Consider the following 17,688-nt stretch of genomic DNA (forward strand, 5'->3'; position numbering starts at 1 on the left):
ATAGCATTAAATATGATGAAATGTCAGTAGTGTTTGAATCAAACAACAGGAAAGCATTTGTTTATTGTGTCTACTGTAATACAGTCAGACCATATGATTGTTATAGTTATCAACCCGTGGCTAACAAGTGAAACATCTTTGGAAGTTAACAAACGTTGAAATTGAATCAATTCTTAATTGTCAGAATAGTGAAAACATTTTTAATACAAGACTGGGCAGTGACCTTGATTAGGTAAGACACAGATGTTCCAATCACATCATATTATACCAGTCCTCGTAGACCTAGTCTGGCTAGTGCTTGAGTCATTTTGCAAATCACAAACAATGCTGAAAGTTTATTAAATATTTCAAGACTGGAACTTTTTTTTTTATCATAACAGTTAAAGAGCAGTAAAAGAAGGTCTAGAAGCCAATAAGCTGCCAAAATATGTTTGGGCTTCTAAAATGAATCATCTTCAACCCATCCTGATTGGTCTAAATGACTTCAATCCTATGAATCTTGACCTCATTGGCAAAGAATATGAAGTTATACTTCTCGCATTTGTGGCGATTGGGGAAGGATAACTCAGATTCATCAGGAAGGGTGACCACGAACTGTTCCTTTCTGAAGAGAATATACACCTAAGAACAAGAGAAAGGTATTGTGCATTTCTGTTAAAAACATTTGCTTGGTGATTTTTTATTATTATTATATCCTAATGGGGTTGCAGTAGTAATGACCTGCCACTAGAGGCTGCTCTAGGAATACATTCTATGTTGTGCCTCACTTCAAACTTCTCGTCATAGTTGAAGGGGAAGCCTTTGGCAATTAGGTGGTCCTTATGCCAATTCCCTGAATGGCAGGAGTTGAACACCACCTCCTTCTGTGTATCTCCATAATTGAAGCGGACGTCCACATGCAGAGCGATGTCCTGCTCACTGTGACCAAAGTTGATGGAAAATCTATTGAAAGTGAAAACATCATTAAGGAGGCCAACATCATGGTTGTAACGGTTTGTACATTCTTCATTATGTGCCAAATCTGAACCAGTCTGTTATGTCTTGTAAACTTTTGTACAGTCAAATTTGAATGCTTAAAATGTATATAAAAAGCACACGGCAGGGGTATTAACAAACTCCTTTTTTCCTTTTTATTGGAATCTCTTGAACATGACCACATTTGAATTCGACCAACTCTCTTCTGACCTGGTAGGTTTCTTATTTTACATGACCCTTAATACACCAATCACATCTCTACAACCCTGTTGACCAATCACCATAAGGAATACAATGATTGCCAACAAACCGTTTTGAACATACCTTTCTTTTAAATCTATTTGGGTTTCCAAAACACCACACAGTCAAGGCATATTATTGTGTACAAGCAGATTATGGGAGTCAGTTCAGCAACACATTTTTATCTTCAGTTACTCACCTATCGCCGTTTTGGTTGGGGACCCCTGTGACGGTCAGGATCTGTCCCACCTCGAAGGACAAGTTTCTCACCTCTACGTTCTGCATGGTAGGAAGAGAGACACAGAGAGACAGAGCAGTGTGTTGGTGTTTTTCAATTGTCAGGACTTCTACTGGACTTCCGAGTTATTACTTGAGAATTATTCTGACAGTTGTTTGCAAAAGGAATTGCAAAAGGGCGATTGAACAAAAGATAAAGGACAGGAGAGAAGACATGAACACAGAGGGATGGAGGCTGAGGTGTGACTCATAACTGAATGTGAGAGAGGGAAAGTGGGCAGGGGTCAGACTCGAGATCGATTTGTTTCAGTTATTTGTGTGAACAAATCGACGATGTGTATGTAATAGTGTAATCTGTAAATATACACACATTCCACGCAAAAAGTGTAAACTCAGAAAACATTTTGCAAATATAAAACTGATCTGCTTATACACAAACAAAAATATCAGTGAAAACATCCACTACTTCCAAAAGCGAACATTTTCAAACGAGTAGGCTTACTCACAGTCATCGTGATTGAAAGCGCAACGTCGGTCTAATGTTGAGGAAAGTACGTTATTTCAATGTGTCTGGCTCATCTTCTAGGATGGTTTATATATGTTCCTGGTGCTAGAAGAAAACTAAAGTTCTTCCTCATATCTAGCTTAGTGTCAAAGATTCAGCTTTTTTTAATCAGACACACTTGTCACTTAGTAAGAGTTTTCAGAAACAGGTTATCTGTCACTGTCAGACAGTTTCACGTGAGAACTGTGTCCCTTATTTCTGAGAAATAAGGGACATTGTCGCGCAATATACAATGAATAAAGTTATACAGAGTCAAATGCCAATCAGGAAACATTGCCAGCACCCACGAATTTAGGTAGCCTATAGGCTTAGAAAAAAATACGAAACTGAAGAAAGTTTCTAAGCAATATGCCTACCGATCATCTTATTTAGACTCAAACATAATAACAACATGAGTCCAAAATATTTTACTGCATGAAGCTAAAAAAAAGAATGTGCGCTCAAATTATTGCAAAAGAATTACCGCGCATTAACTGATATGTCCATGCCAAGCTGCCTAATTTGAGTCCCTGAACTGTAGGCCCTATACTAGTGGATTCATTTATTAATAATTTTTGTGTACAAAATAGTGGCCAACCCTATTTCACAAAAGACCATCTTAAAATTCCTGGCCTCGCAATGGCTCCAAACCCATTTAACTGTAGGTTTTCAACTCCTGTTTTAAACAGTTAAATAGCGCCGATTGTTGTTTTTTTTTATTAGAAAGAGTTTTAGATTAACCCCCAACTGAGTCCTTTTTGTTCTGTTGTACGGCATGCCGGGCACCAAGAGCTTTCGCTACAGTATATTTGTTGATTGAAAATGTTGTTTGGTTAACTGGACTAACCCATTTAACCAACCCCCCACCCCAAGTGTCAAAGATTAAGCTTCTTTTTCTTTTCTTTTTACCAGCCACACCTATTACGTAGTAAGAGATTCTCAGTAACAGTGGGGTTTCACAACTTTCTATGTGGTTGCATTTAGACAACTTTTTGATGAGTTTGTGAAAGTTTCAAGCTGCACTTCAGCTTGACTTCTCTTGTCAGATACATAGTTAGCTCTCCAGCAGCTGTTGGTGATACTACTCGCACTTCAAACCCCACTGTACAATACACAGGCTAGGCTTACAAAACAGAAACATTTAGTAGTCTTTGTTTAATATCCTTCTAAGTAAATATTACTCCTGTAATTATTCTCAGTAGGGTGAGTGTCACTTGGCCTGGGTGTCTTGGGCTTCCGGCACTGAAGGCATAGCATTTCATAGAGGATGAAATGTTAGTGACAGAATCAAACGGAAGCAATATATGTATTTACTGTGTTCACTGGAATAGTCAGACCTTCTTATGATAATTAGCTCTACCAACCTGTGGCCAACAACATGGATCTTGGAACATTTATGCATTTAGCAGACGCTTTGATCCAAAGCGACTTCCAAGAGAGAGCTTTACAAAAGTGCATAGGTCACTGATCATAACAACACGATAGCCCCAAACATTGCGGGTAGCCGAAACATGAAGCATACATTGTGAAAACCAAATAAGTCCCAAAGGGAAGAACTATAAGAGCATGTAGTTAAACAAGTTACAACTAAACAACATGAACCTCAAAAGTGCAAAAGTGAACCTGTGGAAAAAGCAAGCAACAATAATAAATTTCACAGCGAGTACAATCGTTTTATCCCTTGTGCTGCCTTCGGGTCACATGACCCAAAGGTTCATAACGAACCATCGTTGTGTTTACCCAATTTTACCCAATACAAAAACAAATAAAAATACTTTTCTTTTAACCTTTGCAATGTGGGGGGTCTGAGAGTCAAATGCCAATCAGGAAACATTGCCAGCACCCACGAATTTAGGTAGCCTATAGGCTTAGAAAAAAATACGAAACTGAAGAAAGTTTCTAAGCAATATGCCTACCGATCATTTTATTTAGACTCAAACATAATAACAACATGAGTCCAAAATATTTTACTGCATGAAGCTAAAAAAAAGAATGTGCGCTCAAATTATTGCAAAAGAATTACCGCGCATTAACTGATATGTCCATGCCAAGCTGCCTAATTTGAGTCCCTGAACTGTAGGCCCTATACTAGTGGATTCATTTATTAATATTTTTTGTGTACAAAATAGTGGCCAACCCTATTTCACAAAAGACCATCTTAAAATTCCTGGCCTCGCAATGGCTCCAAACCCATTTAACTGTAGGTTTTCAACTCCTGTTTTAAACAGTTAAATAGCGCCGATTGTTTTTTTATTTTATTAGAAAGAGTTTTAGATTAACCCCCAACTGAGTCCTTTTTGTTCTGTTGTACGGCATGCCGGGCACCAAGAGCTTTCGCTACAGTATATTTGTTGATTGAAAATGTTGTTTGGTTAACTGGACTAACCCATTTAACCAACCCCTCACCCCAAGTGTCAAAGATTAAGCTTCTTTTTCTTTTCTTTTTACCAGCCACACCTATTACGTAGTAAGAGATTCTCAGTAACAGTGGGGTTTCACAACTTTCTATGTGGTTGCATTTAGACAACTTTTTGATGAGTTTGTGAAAGTTTCAAGCTGCACTTCAGCTTGACTTCTCTTGTCAGATACATAGTTAGCTCTCCAGCAGCTGTTGGTGATACTACTCGCACTTCAAACCCCACTGTACAATACACAGGCTAGGCTTACAAAACAGAAACATTTAGTAGTTTTAATATCCTTCTAAGTACATATTACTCCTGTAATTATTCTCAGTAGGGTGAGTGTCACTTGGCCTGGGTGTCTTGGGCTTCCGGCACTGAAGGCATAGCATTTCATAGAGGATGAAATGTTAGTGACAGAATCAAACGGAAGCAATATATGTATTTACTGTGTTCACTGGAATAGTCAGACCTTCTTATGATAATTAGCTCTACCAACCTGTGGCCAACAACATTTACATTTATGCATTTACCAGACGCTTTGATCCAAAGCGACTTCCAAGAGAGAACTTTACAAAAGTGCATAGGTCACTGATCATAACAACACGATAGCCCCAAACATTGCGGGTAGCCAAAACATGAAGCATACATTGTGAAAACCAAATAAGTCCCAAAGGGAAGAACCATAAGAGCATGTGGTTAAACAAGTTACAACTAAACAACATGTACCTCAAAAGTGCAAAAGTGAACCTGTGGAAAAAGCAAGTAACAATAATAAATTTCACAGCGAGTACAATCATTTTAAGACAGTTTCAACTAACCAACAAGAGCAACAAGTCACTCAGTAAGAGTCATTGTGATCCTGGAGGAAACTAACATCAGGTACAGCCAATCATTCCTAAGTACCATTGTACTCCCGGAACAAGTGCGTCTTGAGCCTTTTCTTTAAGGTGGGGAGACAGTCAGTGTCTCTGATGGAGGTGGGGAGTTGATTCTACCATTAAGGGGCCAGACAGGAGAAGAGCTTGTGTTGGGATCGGGCGCTCTTGAGCGGTGGGACCACCAGACGGTTGTCAGAAGAAGATAGGTGGCGGGTGGGGGTGTAAGGCTGGAGCATAGACTTGATGTAGACGGGTGCAGTCCCGTTCACCGCTCGGGAGGTCAGTACCAGAATCTGCTACGGCCCGTGATGGGAAGCCAGTGGAGGGAGATGAGGAGCGGGGTAACATGGGAGCGTCTGGGTAGATTGAAGACCAGGCGGGCCGCTGCATTCTGAATCCTCTGGAGAGGGCGGGTTGCGCATGCTGGGAGACCGACGAGCAGCGAGTTGCAGTAGTCCAACTTTGAGAGGACAAGTGCTTGGACTAGCAGCTGGGTGGAATGCTCAGACAGGTATCTCCTGATCTTCCGGATGTTATAGAGGGTGAATCTACACGACTGGGAGACTGCAGCAATGTGGGCTGTGAGGGGGAGCTCGTCATCCATGGTCACCCCGAGGTTCCTGGCAGAGGATGAAGGGGTCACCATCGCAGATCCCAGGGTGATTGAGAGATCGTGCGAGATGGAGGGTATGGCCGGGATGATGAGGAGTTCTGTTTTGGCGAGGTTCAGCTGGAGGTGGTGCTTGGTCATCCAGGCGGAGATGTCTGTGAGGCAGGCCTCGATCCTAGCTGAGACCACACCAGTGGAGAGCTAGCGGGGGCCTGACACTTTGCCTTCCCAGGAGACTTGGTAGGATCTTCCCGACAGGTAGGATGAGATCCACTGAAGTGCAGTGCCAGTGATGCCCATCTCAGAAAGTGAAACAAGTGAAACATCTTTGGAGTGAAACATCTTTGGAAGTTAACTGACTTTGATAATTAACTGACTTTGATATTGAATCAGTTCTTAATTGTCAAAACTATAAAACAACCTAAAATTCAAGACCGGGTCTGGACCTTTATCAGACCAGACACAGCTGTTCCAGTCACATCACATCCCTCATCCCTGGTTTCTGTGTTGAAGGAAGTTGTGCTTGCTGGCTGCATTGTGATACTCTTAGGTCTAGATTCAACGCTCCATGAAAGATTATAAATATTCATCAGGTTAGGATTTATTTGGGCATACTAGTGATTATTTTACTCACACAGAACGTTTTAATAATAATTCATAATCATATGAATGACCCACTTGAGGCGATTGGTCCCATGAAAGAGCTTTTGCATACTCGAAAGACTATTGGCCAATTAGATCAACATAATACTTGACAGTACAACCACTGAACCAACCTCCTCATGCATCTTAACGAAACCACTGCGATTTTCATATATAAGTAAACAAACACAGCGGTAGCTACGTTATAACGAAACTTCAACGAAACGTCCGCACTGTCGTGGAACTGTAATAATAAGTGTATTATCGTCGTTGAGAAACCTTGAGTTACACAGCAGTTTACTGACAGTTTTCGGTTAGCTAGCACTAGCTATTCTGTTGGTAGTAATCATAGGCTAGTAGTAATTAGCTAGCTAGCCACTGTACACCGGTACTCGGTGATCGCTGACAACAGCAGTGGAAACTACTGTAGTTAATAACCGCCAGCTACAGTTCAAGTTCAAGTTTATATCAAGCTGGAAAAACGATGGCATCAATGGCGGCCCACGAGCCAACTTTAGGCTCAGGCTCAGTTACTCTTCTTGCAGACGCATTAGTTCCCGCGAGCATATTTGCGCCTGACCGTGGAGTATACGAGGATGACACCGGGGACGAGTGTTTCGAGGACGGTGACGTTTTCAACGGCGAGGCCGGGGATCATGGAATTGACTTCACCAGCAAGGTAAAGAATATAGCTATCTTAACTCGGCCTTGTTAGCCTAAATAGGAATAGTGCTAACATGGGATGTTGTTAGCTAGGATAGCTAAGGAGCTAGTTTGTAACGAAAAGCGAAACTAGCTTGCTAATAAAAATAGCTCTACCTTTAGTAAGTTAAGAAAATGTCAGCCCAAAACCGGTTAGTGTTGTCGTTGTCTAGCCAGCCAGGTGGTATACTATCTACAGCAATAGTAGCCTACTCATCGCTAGTTTAGCTTATCATACCAGGTCGCTTTTGGTATGGCTATGGATGAGGAAATAAAGTTCAATGCATAGGATGAGAGGTAACAGTAAAACGGTTAGCTAGCTATGATTATGGCAACTAACGTGTAATTGAAACATTCACGGTTGCCACTCATTCAGGATAGGCTAGGCAATCTAGCGATTTGTCCAGTTTGTAAGATCATCTAGGTAGCTATAGGCTGATGTAATCAGTACTCCCACTTGGAAACACTCTCGTAGCGTGACTCATTGTGTTATCAAACAAACCCCTGTCAATATGGTTGTGCATTAGCACTACAGATAGATTTCCCTTCGACTGATGTAACACATGCGCAATATGGAAATCTGTGTTAAGGCTGATCTGTGAAGCGGATTGATCCGTGTCGGAAAAAGGGGTCAGACTCAAATTACACATTGAGCTATGACCCATCTCTGTTTCACAGATGTCCAACTTGTCATGGCAACAACAGATCCAGTTTCAATCATCTTCTTGAGATACCGGTTTTCCCACAAAGAAGAAGAATGATCATATTCTAATATTAATGTAGTTATCTATCTAACGGCGTTGAAATCAGATATGGTTGGCACGCTAATAAACTAAGCCATGTTTCAAATGATTTTAACTCGCCCAAAGTCACACTAATTGATTTGGACTGTATATTGTGTGTCAGTTCACACCATAAACTCCATGAATCCCATTGCTACAGTAACGTTAATGGATTATTTGGCTTTCCAGGGCCAGTGACTTGGTCTTTTCATGTCCTTCAGGGGACATAGGAAGGAGACCGCTGTTTTTCTGGCAAAGGGTTGTTATTGTGAACTGCTGGCATTTTTATCCATAGTTAATAATCAATCATTGCATGGGATATGATTTACAAAGGGCTAAATGGCCAGGTAATTGTTTTTTTATTTATTGCTACTTAATCACGCCTGTAGCCTGGAGTAGTGTCACTTTTGTAATTGTAACTGTGCTGCAATTAATGTCTGTCTTGGGAATCCTGTTCCGACAATCTGATGCAACTGTCTGTAAAAGGGAGGAGGCCTGTAGGCTGTTTGTGGTTCATCACTGTGGATTTGAGGACCCAGTGGGCCAACAGGAGAGTATTGGAATGGTTGACCAAAGTGCAAGTAGTCCTCGTTCAAGATCACATATGGGTAGCACCTGCTTGCCCTTTCCTATCTACTGGTTTATGTCTTTACATTTCACAAACCGTTTCTTGCCTGAGCGAGACACTGAACTCCAACTTGCTCCCTACGGGCAGGCTAGCCGCCTCGCTCCCGACGGGCAGGCTAGCCGCCTCGCTCCCGACGGGCAGGCTAGCCGCCTCGCTCCCGACGGGCAGGCTAGCCGCCTCGCTCCCGACGGGCAGGCTAGCCGCCTCGCTCCCGACGGGCAGGCTAGCCGCCTCGCTCCCGACGGGCAGGCTAGCCGCCTCGCTCCCGACGGGCAGGCTAGCCGCCTCGCTCCCGACGGGCAGGCTAGCCGCCTCGCTCCCGACGGGCAGGCTAGCCGCCTCGCTCCCGACGGGCAGGCTAGCTGCCTTGCATGGCAGGTCCGTCACCGTCAGTGTGTGTGTGCGTGTGTGTGTGTGTGAGAAAGGCCAAATGTAAAGTGCTTTGGGCGTGCTGTTAAATGTGCTCTGTAAATGCAGTCTGTTTACCATTTACATGCAACTGTGTGTGTCCCAGCTGGCTCTGGTGAGCCCAAACGGAGAGCAGTATGACTCCCTGCTACGGCAGCTACGAGAGCGGATGGAGGAGGGGTGCGGAGAGACCATCTATGTGTTGGGGATGGGCTCAGGTGAGACACACCCCCTCAGAACATCGGTTTTCTTTGGGCATTTCCACCTTCTGTTTGGTTCAATATTGCCAGAAAGTACAGCGGGCCTACTTGAACCTTCTCGCTCTCTCTCTCTCTGTGTGTCTCTGTAAGTCTCTCTCTCTCTCTCTCTCTCTCTCTCTCTCTCTCTCTCTCTCTCTCTCTCTCTCTCTCTCTCTCTCTCTCTCTCTCTCTCTCTCTCTCTCTCCCCCTCATCCCCCCTCCCTCCAGATGGGGGGGACTATGGTCTGGAGGAGCAGGACATGGAGGCCTCGGTGGCCACGGTGCGCTCGCTGTGCGAGCAGGTGGACGCCGACCTCATCCCCCTGAGGGAGCGCACGGAGGCGGGCGGACAGATCCGGGACTTCCTCATCCGGTGCCGCGTGGGGGAACTGGACTTCCTGGAGGTCAGGTGAGTGGTGTTGGACGGGTCCAGCCATCAGGGTCAGGAGTAACAGGGGAGAAGTGGGGTCCCCACCCCCCGCCTAACCCCCTAGCCCCTCCCTCCTTCTCTTAGACTCCCATGTCGTATTTATTTCACATCATAAGAGCGTCTCCCGTGTGCCCCCCTCCTGCAGGGTGGCGGTGGTGGGGAACGTGGACGCGGGGAAGAGCACCCTGCTGGGCGTGCTGACGCACGGCGAGCTGGACAACGGGCGCGGCTTCGCCCGCCAGAAGCTGTTCCGACACAAGCACGAGATGGAGAGCGGGCGCACCAGCAGCGTGGGGAACGACATCCTGGGCTTCGACCACGAGGGCCAGGTGAGGGGGGGCAGGTGAGGGGGGGGAGGAGGGGCAGGTGAGGGGGGGAGGAGGGCCAGGTGAGGGGGGGAGGAGGGGCAGGTGAGGGAGGGAGGAGGGGGCCAGGTGAGGGGGGGGAGAGAGGGGTGGGAGGAGGGGGGAAGAGAGGGCGGGGGGAGGAGGGCCAGGTGAGGGGGGGAGAGAGGGGAGGAGGAGGGGGCAGGTGGCCTAAGGTTAGCAGCACAGGCCTTTCCTCTCAGGAAGAACTCCTCCTACAAGGCCTGTTCAGAGCCCTTACTGTGTGGGCCTTGCCTCAGAATCAGTTAATGGCCGTCTCTTCAGGACATCAGCCCCATGTGTGTAACCTCCCTCCCTCTCTCTCTCCCTAACCCTCCCTCTCTCTCTCCCTCTCCCTCCCTCTCTCTCTCCCTAACCCTCTCCCTCCCTCTCTCTCTCCCTCTCCCTCTCTCCCTCCCCCTCCTCCTCCAGGTGGTGAACAAGCCCGACAGCCACGGGGGCAGTCTAGACTGGACTAAGATCTGCGAGAAGTCGTCCAAGGTGATCACCTTCATAGACCTGGCCGGCCACGAGAAGTACCTGAAGACCACCGTGTTCGGCATGACCGGACACCTGCCCGACTTCTGCATGCTCATGGTGAGAGAGGGAGAGAGACTTCTGCATGCTCATGGTGAGAGAGGGAGAGAGAGGGGGAGAGAGAGACTTCTGCATGCTCATGGTGAGGGGAAGGAGAGAGGGAGAGAGAGAGGGGGAGGTAGGGAGAGAGAGACAGAGAGAGAGGGGGAAGGAGGGAGAGGGGGAGAGATGGGGGGAGAGAGAGAGAGAGTTTGAGAGAGTTTAAGAGAGAGTGTGAGGGAAAGACTTGCATTTCACTTTGATTGCTATCATCATTTTTGTTTTCTTTCTTGTTGTAATTTCTTGTATAATCAGGAAACCTTTTCCTTTTGTTGGCTTTATTATTAGGATTCCTCTGGCAGACTCCTCCACATTTCGTGGAGGAGTCAGCAATTTGTTATCATTATTATAATGATAACTATTGTTATTTATTTATTTATTTACAAACAGAAGTGTACATGTGTCCAAGTTTGTTCACTCTAATAACAACCCTCACTCATTCATGCCAATGAAGCACTATTGCACTGAATTGAGAGAGGGAGAGTGTGCGTCGGTGTGTGTGAACGTGTCAGTCACTGCTGGACACCTCACTCTCTCTCTCTCTCTCTCTCTCTCTCCAGGTGGGCAGTAACGCGGGCATCGTGGGCATGACCAAGGAGCACCTGGGGCTGGCCCTGGCTCTCAACGTGCCCGTCTTCGTGGTGGTCACCAAGATAGACATGTGTCCTGCCAACATCCTCCAAGGTAGCCCTCTCTCTGCCTTCTCTTCCACAGAGAGGAACGGGTCCTGCTGGAGTGGGTTCCACAGATCTAATCTCAATTTGCAACGTGTGTGTGCGTGCACGTACGTGTGTGTGTGTGTGTGTGTGTGTGCACGTACGTGTGTGTGTGTGTGGACGTACGTGTGTGTGTGTGGACGTACGTGTGTGTGTGTGTGTGTGTGTGTGTGTGTGTACAGAAACGTTAAAGCTGCTCCAGAGGTTACTCAAGTCTCCAGGATGTCGGAAGATTCCCGTCCTGGTCCAGAACAAGGATGATGTCATTGTCACTGCGTCTAATTTCAGCTCTGAGAGGTAGAAACATGGACACACAGTCCTCCAGTCCTGCACATGAGGAGCATGTTGAAGTAAAGGCTCGCTGTGTGTGTGTGTTACTGTGTGTGTGTGTGTGTGTGTAGGATGTGTCCCATCTTCCAGATCTCCAACGTGTCGGGGGAGAACATGGAGCTGCTGAAGATGTTCCTGAACCTTCTCTCCTCCAGGACCTCCTTTAAAGACGACGAGCCCGCAGAGTTCCAGATAGACGACACCTACTCAGTACCGGTACGATACACACACACACTCTCAAACACGCACACACACACCCCCCTCTCTAAACCTGCTTTTCCTCCGGGGCAGGGTGTAGGTACAGTAGTGTCAGGGACTACTTTACGTGGAGTGATACGTCTGAACGACACCATGCTGCTGGGACCAGACCCCCTGGGCAACTTCATGCCCATCGCTGTCAAATCCATCCACCGCAAGAGGATGCCTGTCAAGATGGTGAGAGGAGGACAGACCGCCTCCTTCGCCCTCAAGAAGGTCAGAGCACCACCTGCTGGTGGAGAGTGGGAGTACGCCATCACCAAGCTGGCAGGAAAATACTGAAGATCGCTCTCTCTCTCGCTCTCTCTCTCGCTCTCTCTCTCGCTCTCTCTCTCTCTCGCACTCTCTCTCTCTCTCTCTCTCTCTCTCTCTCTCTCTCTCTCTCTCTCTCTAGATCAAGCGCTCCACCATTAGGAAGGGCATGGTGATGGTGTCCCCTAGGCTCAATCCACAGGCATCCTGGGAGTTTGAGGCCGAGATCCTTGTGTTGCATCATCCAACTACGATATCCCCCAGATACCAGGCCATGGGTGAGTCTCTCACACCCCCCACACACACACACCCGCTCCATGTACCGTGCTGCACATCCAGACCCTCGCTGTATCCAAACCCCTCTCCCCCCAGTCCACTGTGGCAGCATCAGGCAGACAGCCACCATCCTGACCATGAACAGAGACTGCCTGAGGACGGGGGACAAGGCGGCGGTCCACTTCCGCTTCATCAAGACCCCGGAGTATCTGCACCCAGACCAGAGGCTGGTGTTCAGGGAGGCCGCACCAAGGCTGTGGGCACCATCACCAAGGTAGGGGGCAGACTGGGTTAGACTGGGTTACACATGGTTACACATGGTTATCATATTAACCAAGGGTTTGGTCGCTTTTAGGTGGTGATTGGAGCTAAAACTACCATCACGCATAGCAGCTTCATAATCCACGAAGAACCGCGTCCTCTACACGCAGGTCTTATGTCAGTCTCATCTTATTCCCATTGGTCAACTCTGTTTCAGCTGCTCCAGTCCACAATCACCTTCCGTCTAACTCCAAACCTCCACAAATCAAAATGCAGTCCACGAAGAAGACCCCGCCCCACAAGGAAGAGGGGAGCACGCCGGCCAATGAGGAGCCTTCGAGCACGGCCAGGCCAGCCAGCCCCTCCTCTTTACAGCCTTTACACCTGGTGAGACTGAGCGAGCGCTTGAACGGAGAATGAGGCGGAGGTGTGGTCTGAAGGAGGGCTGGAAGGGTGGGGGTGATGGAGAGCGGTTGATCGGACGTGCGTCTGCTTGTGTGCTCGGAGCTCAGTGCTTGTGTGTACAGCTTCTGGAACCGCCCTGTGGTCGTCTAACCTGTCTTCTCTACCACTTCTCTCCTTCTGATCCTCTCCCCCTACTGAAACGTCTGTCGTTCCTACTTTGGTTATCCCACCGATCATGCATGCTTTATATCCTACTGTGACCCTTCCTTCTCTCTCTCTCTCTCTCTCCCCCCCCCCCCCCTCTCTCTCCTTCCTTCCTTCTCTCTCTCCTTCCTTCCCTCCTTCTCTCTCCTTCCTTCCTTCCTTCTCTCTCTCCTTCCTTCTCTCCTTCCTTCCCTCCCTCACTCCTTCCTTCTCTCTCCTTCCTTCTCTCTCTCTCCTTCCTTCTCTCTCTCCTTCCTTCCCTCTCTCTCTCCTTCCTTCCCTCCCTCTCTCTCCTTCCTTCCTCCCTCTCTCTCTCCTTCCTTCCCTCCCTCTCTCTCTCCTTCCTTCCCTCCCTCTCTCTCTTCTTCCCTCCCTCACTCCTTCCTTCCTTGCCTCTCTCTCTCTCTTCTTCCCTCACTCCTTCCTTCCTTGCCTCTCTCTCTCCTTCCTTCCCTCTCTCTCTCTCTCTCCTTCCTTCCCTCTCTCTCTCTCTCCTTCTTGCCTTTTTTGAATGGTGCTTCGTCCCTCCACCCTGCTGGAACTGATCTCTTCCTCCGCTCCCCGCTGATGCTCTCGTGTGTGTGTTCACTGCGCGCTGCCTCAGGGGCAGGGGGGGGAGGAGGACCCCCAGGTAAAGGAGGGAACCAAAGAGAACAAGGTAAACGGGTAGGAACAGAAGAGTAGAGACAGGTAGAACAGTAGAAACAGACAGGCAGTGTAAACAGGTAGAAACAAAGGGCCTCATGTACTAACGCTTTTGCGCCCACTTCAGGCGTATTTGTTTCGCAATTTGCGCGTAAAAGCATGGCGAGGTATGTACAAACATGCCGCACTGAGGTAAAAGCGCAGACTGCCTGTCGCGGGAACTGAAAATGGCAAATTGCGTTTTTCTGTGTCATGCATATGCATTCAAGTGAGGGTCAAGGGGAAAGTGGGAGTTTCCCATAAAGAGATGGGAGGGGATGCGTAAAGTGCGCCAAATTATGTATTCCGCGGTATGTACAAAAAAACGCCTGTGAAAGCACACCTCTGTTTTGCGGTAAAAAAAAAAAAAAAAAGGCGTAAACCAGGATGCGCATATGCCTCCTGGTGAAATGGCAGCCGTAACCCGAGCAAGACGAAGACATACACCAAAGGATTTTTGCCACAAGGTTCACACTTTTGAGTTGAGTGAACACAAAATCATTACGCATTACAGATTAAGCAGCCATGCAATATTACAGTTACTGGAAGAAATCAAAGATTACATGGAATCTCCAACTCAGCGTTCACATTCCATTCCAGCAGTTGTTAGACTCCTCGCTACATTACAAATATTGGCATCAGGATCATTTCAAACAGTCATCGCTGTTTTGACTTTGATGGCTGATCCATAGAAAGAGAGAAGTAGGCCCATTCAATTGCGCGTTTAAATGCTCGGAATGTACGTTTCGTAAATACAAATAAACTGTAGTATCACAGAGTGCCCAATCTGCGGGTTGGCCATGGCGCTAATAATGCTACGTTTGCGAATGTACGTACATGAGGCCCAAAGTGTTAACAGGTACAGGGATACTGTAGACACAAGCTAATGAGCGCATAAGAACAGGGTCTTAGATTAATATTAGATTAGTGTAATGGATTGATATAGTTAGTTATTATTCAACATTGATTTTCACTTGAAAGCAGATCATGGACCCCTTCGGTCCTGCTTGCCTCTAGTCTTGTGTCCGTGTCGTGCGGCTCGATCAGATACCGTGACGCCATTCAACACGTCGGTGACACGGAGCTGTTCTGTGTTCCAGGCGAAGTGCGGAGGTGGTGGCAGAAGGAGAGGAGGACAGAGGCATAAAGGAAAAGGCCAGCTGGGCTCGGTGGCAGCCCCCTCGTCCACAGGCACCGGGGGGTCCTAAACACCACCCTGTTCACTCCACCACACCCACACACACACACACACACGCACTGTTCACCTTCACACACACTGCTAGAACTCCCTCATCAAGTGTCTTTGTTGCGCACAGAAACGGTCTTATAAGAGACCAGGTTCAGAAATTAATTTAAAGAGAATAATATTATGCAGAACCAGAGAGACACCTGTGTTTCGCTCTGTGTCCTCAAACACTAACTTCCCTACTGGGGACACAGTGGGGAACTCGTGGGGACTTTAAAGCGCTGGGCTCCAAAACCAAACCTTTCCTAAGCCCTTGATGACTCATCCACTCTGAAACTATTGAAGTTCTAACGTTATCGTTAAAAGTGAGGGATGAAAGCACATGTTCCTTCCAACAGTACTGGTTTTAATGAGGTGTCAGGGATGCATTTAAGGGACCATGTTTAAGGTTTTGAATTTGTCCAGAATGTGACACTACATGAGGTGGTGACAATAGGCTGGAGCCCTAGGTGGAGGCCAGCTAGAGGCCAGCTAGAGGCCAGCTAGAGGCCAGGGCCCAGCAACAATATGAGCAGCTAATTGCCACCCCCTCCCTACCGCTTCACAGCAGTGGCAACGTGGCCTTTTAAAAGGCCCGAGTGGAATACAACCATTTTGTTTTGTGAATCATTTTTTCATTTTTTTTTTATCCTGTTATTCTATGTAACCATCTCAAAAGGGACCGTAATCTGAGGGATGGGGTAGCGCATATGAAGGACCGTATATAATGGTGTGTCCTTATGAGTGAAATATTTAATCAGAACATGAACGCTGATGAGACTTAACCGCCTTGTGAAGTCTGAGGGAAGAGTCCGAGGCAGGCTGGCTTCACCGTGTCTGAAGAGGCCGAGGCAGGCTGGCTTCACCGTGTCTGCAGAGTCCGAGGCAGGCTGGCTTCACCGTGTCTGAAGAGGCCGAGGCAGGCTGGCTTCACCGTGTCTGAAGAGTCCGAGGCAGGCTGGCTTCACCGTGTCTGCAGAGTCCGAGGCAGGCTGGCTTCACCGTGTCTGAAGAGGCCGAGGCAGGCTGGCTTCACCGTGTCTGCAGAGTCCGAGGCAGGCTGGCTTCACCGTGTCTGAAGAGTCCGAGGCAGGCTGGCCTCACCGTGTCTGAAGAGTCCGAGGCAGGCTGGCTTCACCGTGTCTGAAGAGTCCGAGGCAGGCTGGCCTCACCGTGTCTGAAGAGTCCGAGGCAGGCTGGCTTCACCGTGTCTGAAGATTCCGAGGCAGGCTGGCTTCACCGTGTCAGAGTCCGAGGCAGGCTGGCGGTGTCGTCCGACTGCACATCTCTCAACCCACACGTGACCTTATTTAACGTCCTTTTGCAACAAAATACCAAAATCTAGTGTAGGTTGTGATGTCTTAAGACTCATTTCATAGTCTCTCTAACAGATGCTATTGATTGTAATGGTAAATTGCTGCAGTGCTGTTTGTACCTAGTTGCTATCTTTCCCCCGGCTCTTAGTGACACCAGTTTGGACCATCACTGTTTACATGTTGTGTCCATGTTGTGGACACAGTTTGCCTCTGATGTTGACCAATAAAAACAGGCTTTATTTGATTCCTCCCTTTTGTACTACATCTTATGATTGGTTAGTGCTTTTAAAAAGACAAACCAGGGTGGAAATGGCACAACAGGAGACAGGACCAGAGATGTTTGTATGTGGATATATACTTTTATGTAGTGTTGTAACATACTGTTCATTACAGGTGGACAGTGTATATTTAGGAGGATAGCTTTTCAGTTGTTACACCAGACCAGGATGGAGGGAAGGAGAAGGGGATGGAGGGATGTGGCCAGACACACCTCTCCAGGATGGAGGGATGTGACCAGACACACCTCTCCAGGATGGAGGGATGTGACCAGACACACCTCTCCAGGATGGAGGGATGTGACCAGACACACCTCTCCAGGATGGAGGGATGTGGCCAGACACACCTCTCCAGGATGGAGGGATGTGACCAGACACACCTCTCCAGGATGGAGGGATGTGACCAGACACACCTCTCCAGGATGGAGGGATGTGACCAGACACACCTCTCCAGGATGGAGGGATGGGTGATGTCTGATCTGGATCAACGGAGGACTGTTTTGCAGGCGTGATTCCCCCGGGCAGGCCAATGTTCTCCACCCGTAGATCCTCCCTGCTTGGTTCCGTGTGTAACAAGCATCGCCCACCACGCCAGATCCAGGGATCTCGGCCCACCTCTGAGTTAAGGTGAGCTAGGGGTACGCTATCAAAACGCATGGAACATACAGGGCTGTCTTCCCCAGCGTAGCAGCTGTGTAAAAAGGGCCAAACGTTTCATCCTCCCGCACAGAGCCCGCCGCCAAGAACGGTACACATCCAAAGAGCTAG

At 47.6% G+C, this 17,688-nt stretch overlaps 2 protein-coding genes across 2 annotated transcripts; one reads left to right on the forward strand and one right to left on the reverse strand.

The window, feature by feature from the left end:
- Nucleotides 1–474: 474 nt before the first annotated feature.
- On the reverse strand, nt 475–1,500 carry LOC136940300 (beta-galactoside-binding lectin-like). The gene is made up of 3 exons (XM_067232357.1): nt 1,415–1,500; nt 768–942; nt 475–621 (listed from the first exon to the last, which is right to left on the reverse strand). The coding sequence occupies exons 1-3, from the start codon at nt 1,498–1,500 to the stop codon at nt 475–477; spliced, it is 408 nt and encodes a 135-aa protein (XP_067088458.1).
- Nucleotides 1,501–6,675: 5,175 nt separating this feature from the next.
- Nucleotides 6,676–16,895, forward strand: LOC136941165 (GTP-binding protein 1-like). Its single transcript, XM_067233589.1, is given in 15 exon segments — nt 6,676–7,207; nt 9,155–9,266; nt 9,516–9,696; nt 9,863–10,046; nt 10,515–10,679; nt 11,279–11,402; nt 11,617–11,731; nt 11,836–11,980; nt 12,056–12,238; nt 12,417–12,552; nt 12,647–12,787; nt 12,790–12,824; nt 13,029–13,049; nt 13,052–13,198; nt 15,205–16,895. Coding segments are annotated over 15 exon segments (1,992 nt in total). The 5' UTR covers nt 6,676–7,012; the 3' UTR covers nt 15,313–16,895.
- The last annotated feature ends 793 nt before the right edge of the window (nt 16,896–17,688 follow it).

This window comes from Osmerus mordax, chromosome 3 (genome assembly GCF_038355195.1).
Source record: "Osmerus mordax isolate fOsmMor3 chromosome 3, fOsmMor3.pri, whole genome shotgun sequence".
NCBI classification, from domain to species: Eukaryota; Metazoa; Chordata; class Actinopteri; order Osmeriformes; family Osmeridae; genus Osmerus; species Osmerus mordax.

Coding starts and splice junctions, on each gene's coding strand:
- LOC136940300 (XM_067232357.1), bottom strand. CDS start 1,500: ATGCAGAACGTAGAGGTGAGAAACTTGTCCTTCGAGGTGGGACAGATC. Junction 943..1,414: donor CCCAACCAAAACGGCGATAG/GTGAGTAACTGA, acceptor CACTTTCAATAG/ATTTTCCATCAACTTTGGTC. Junction 622..767: donor ACTATGACGAGAAGTTTGAA/GTGAGGCACAAC, acceptor TCTTGTTCTTAG/GTGTATATTCTCTTCAGAAA.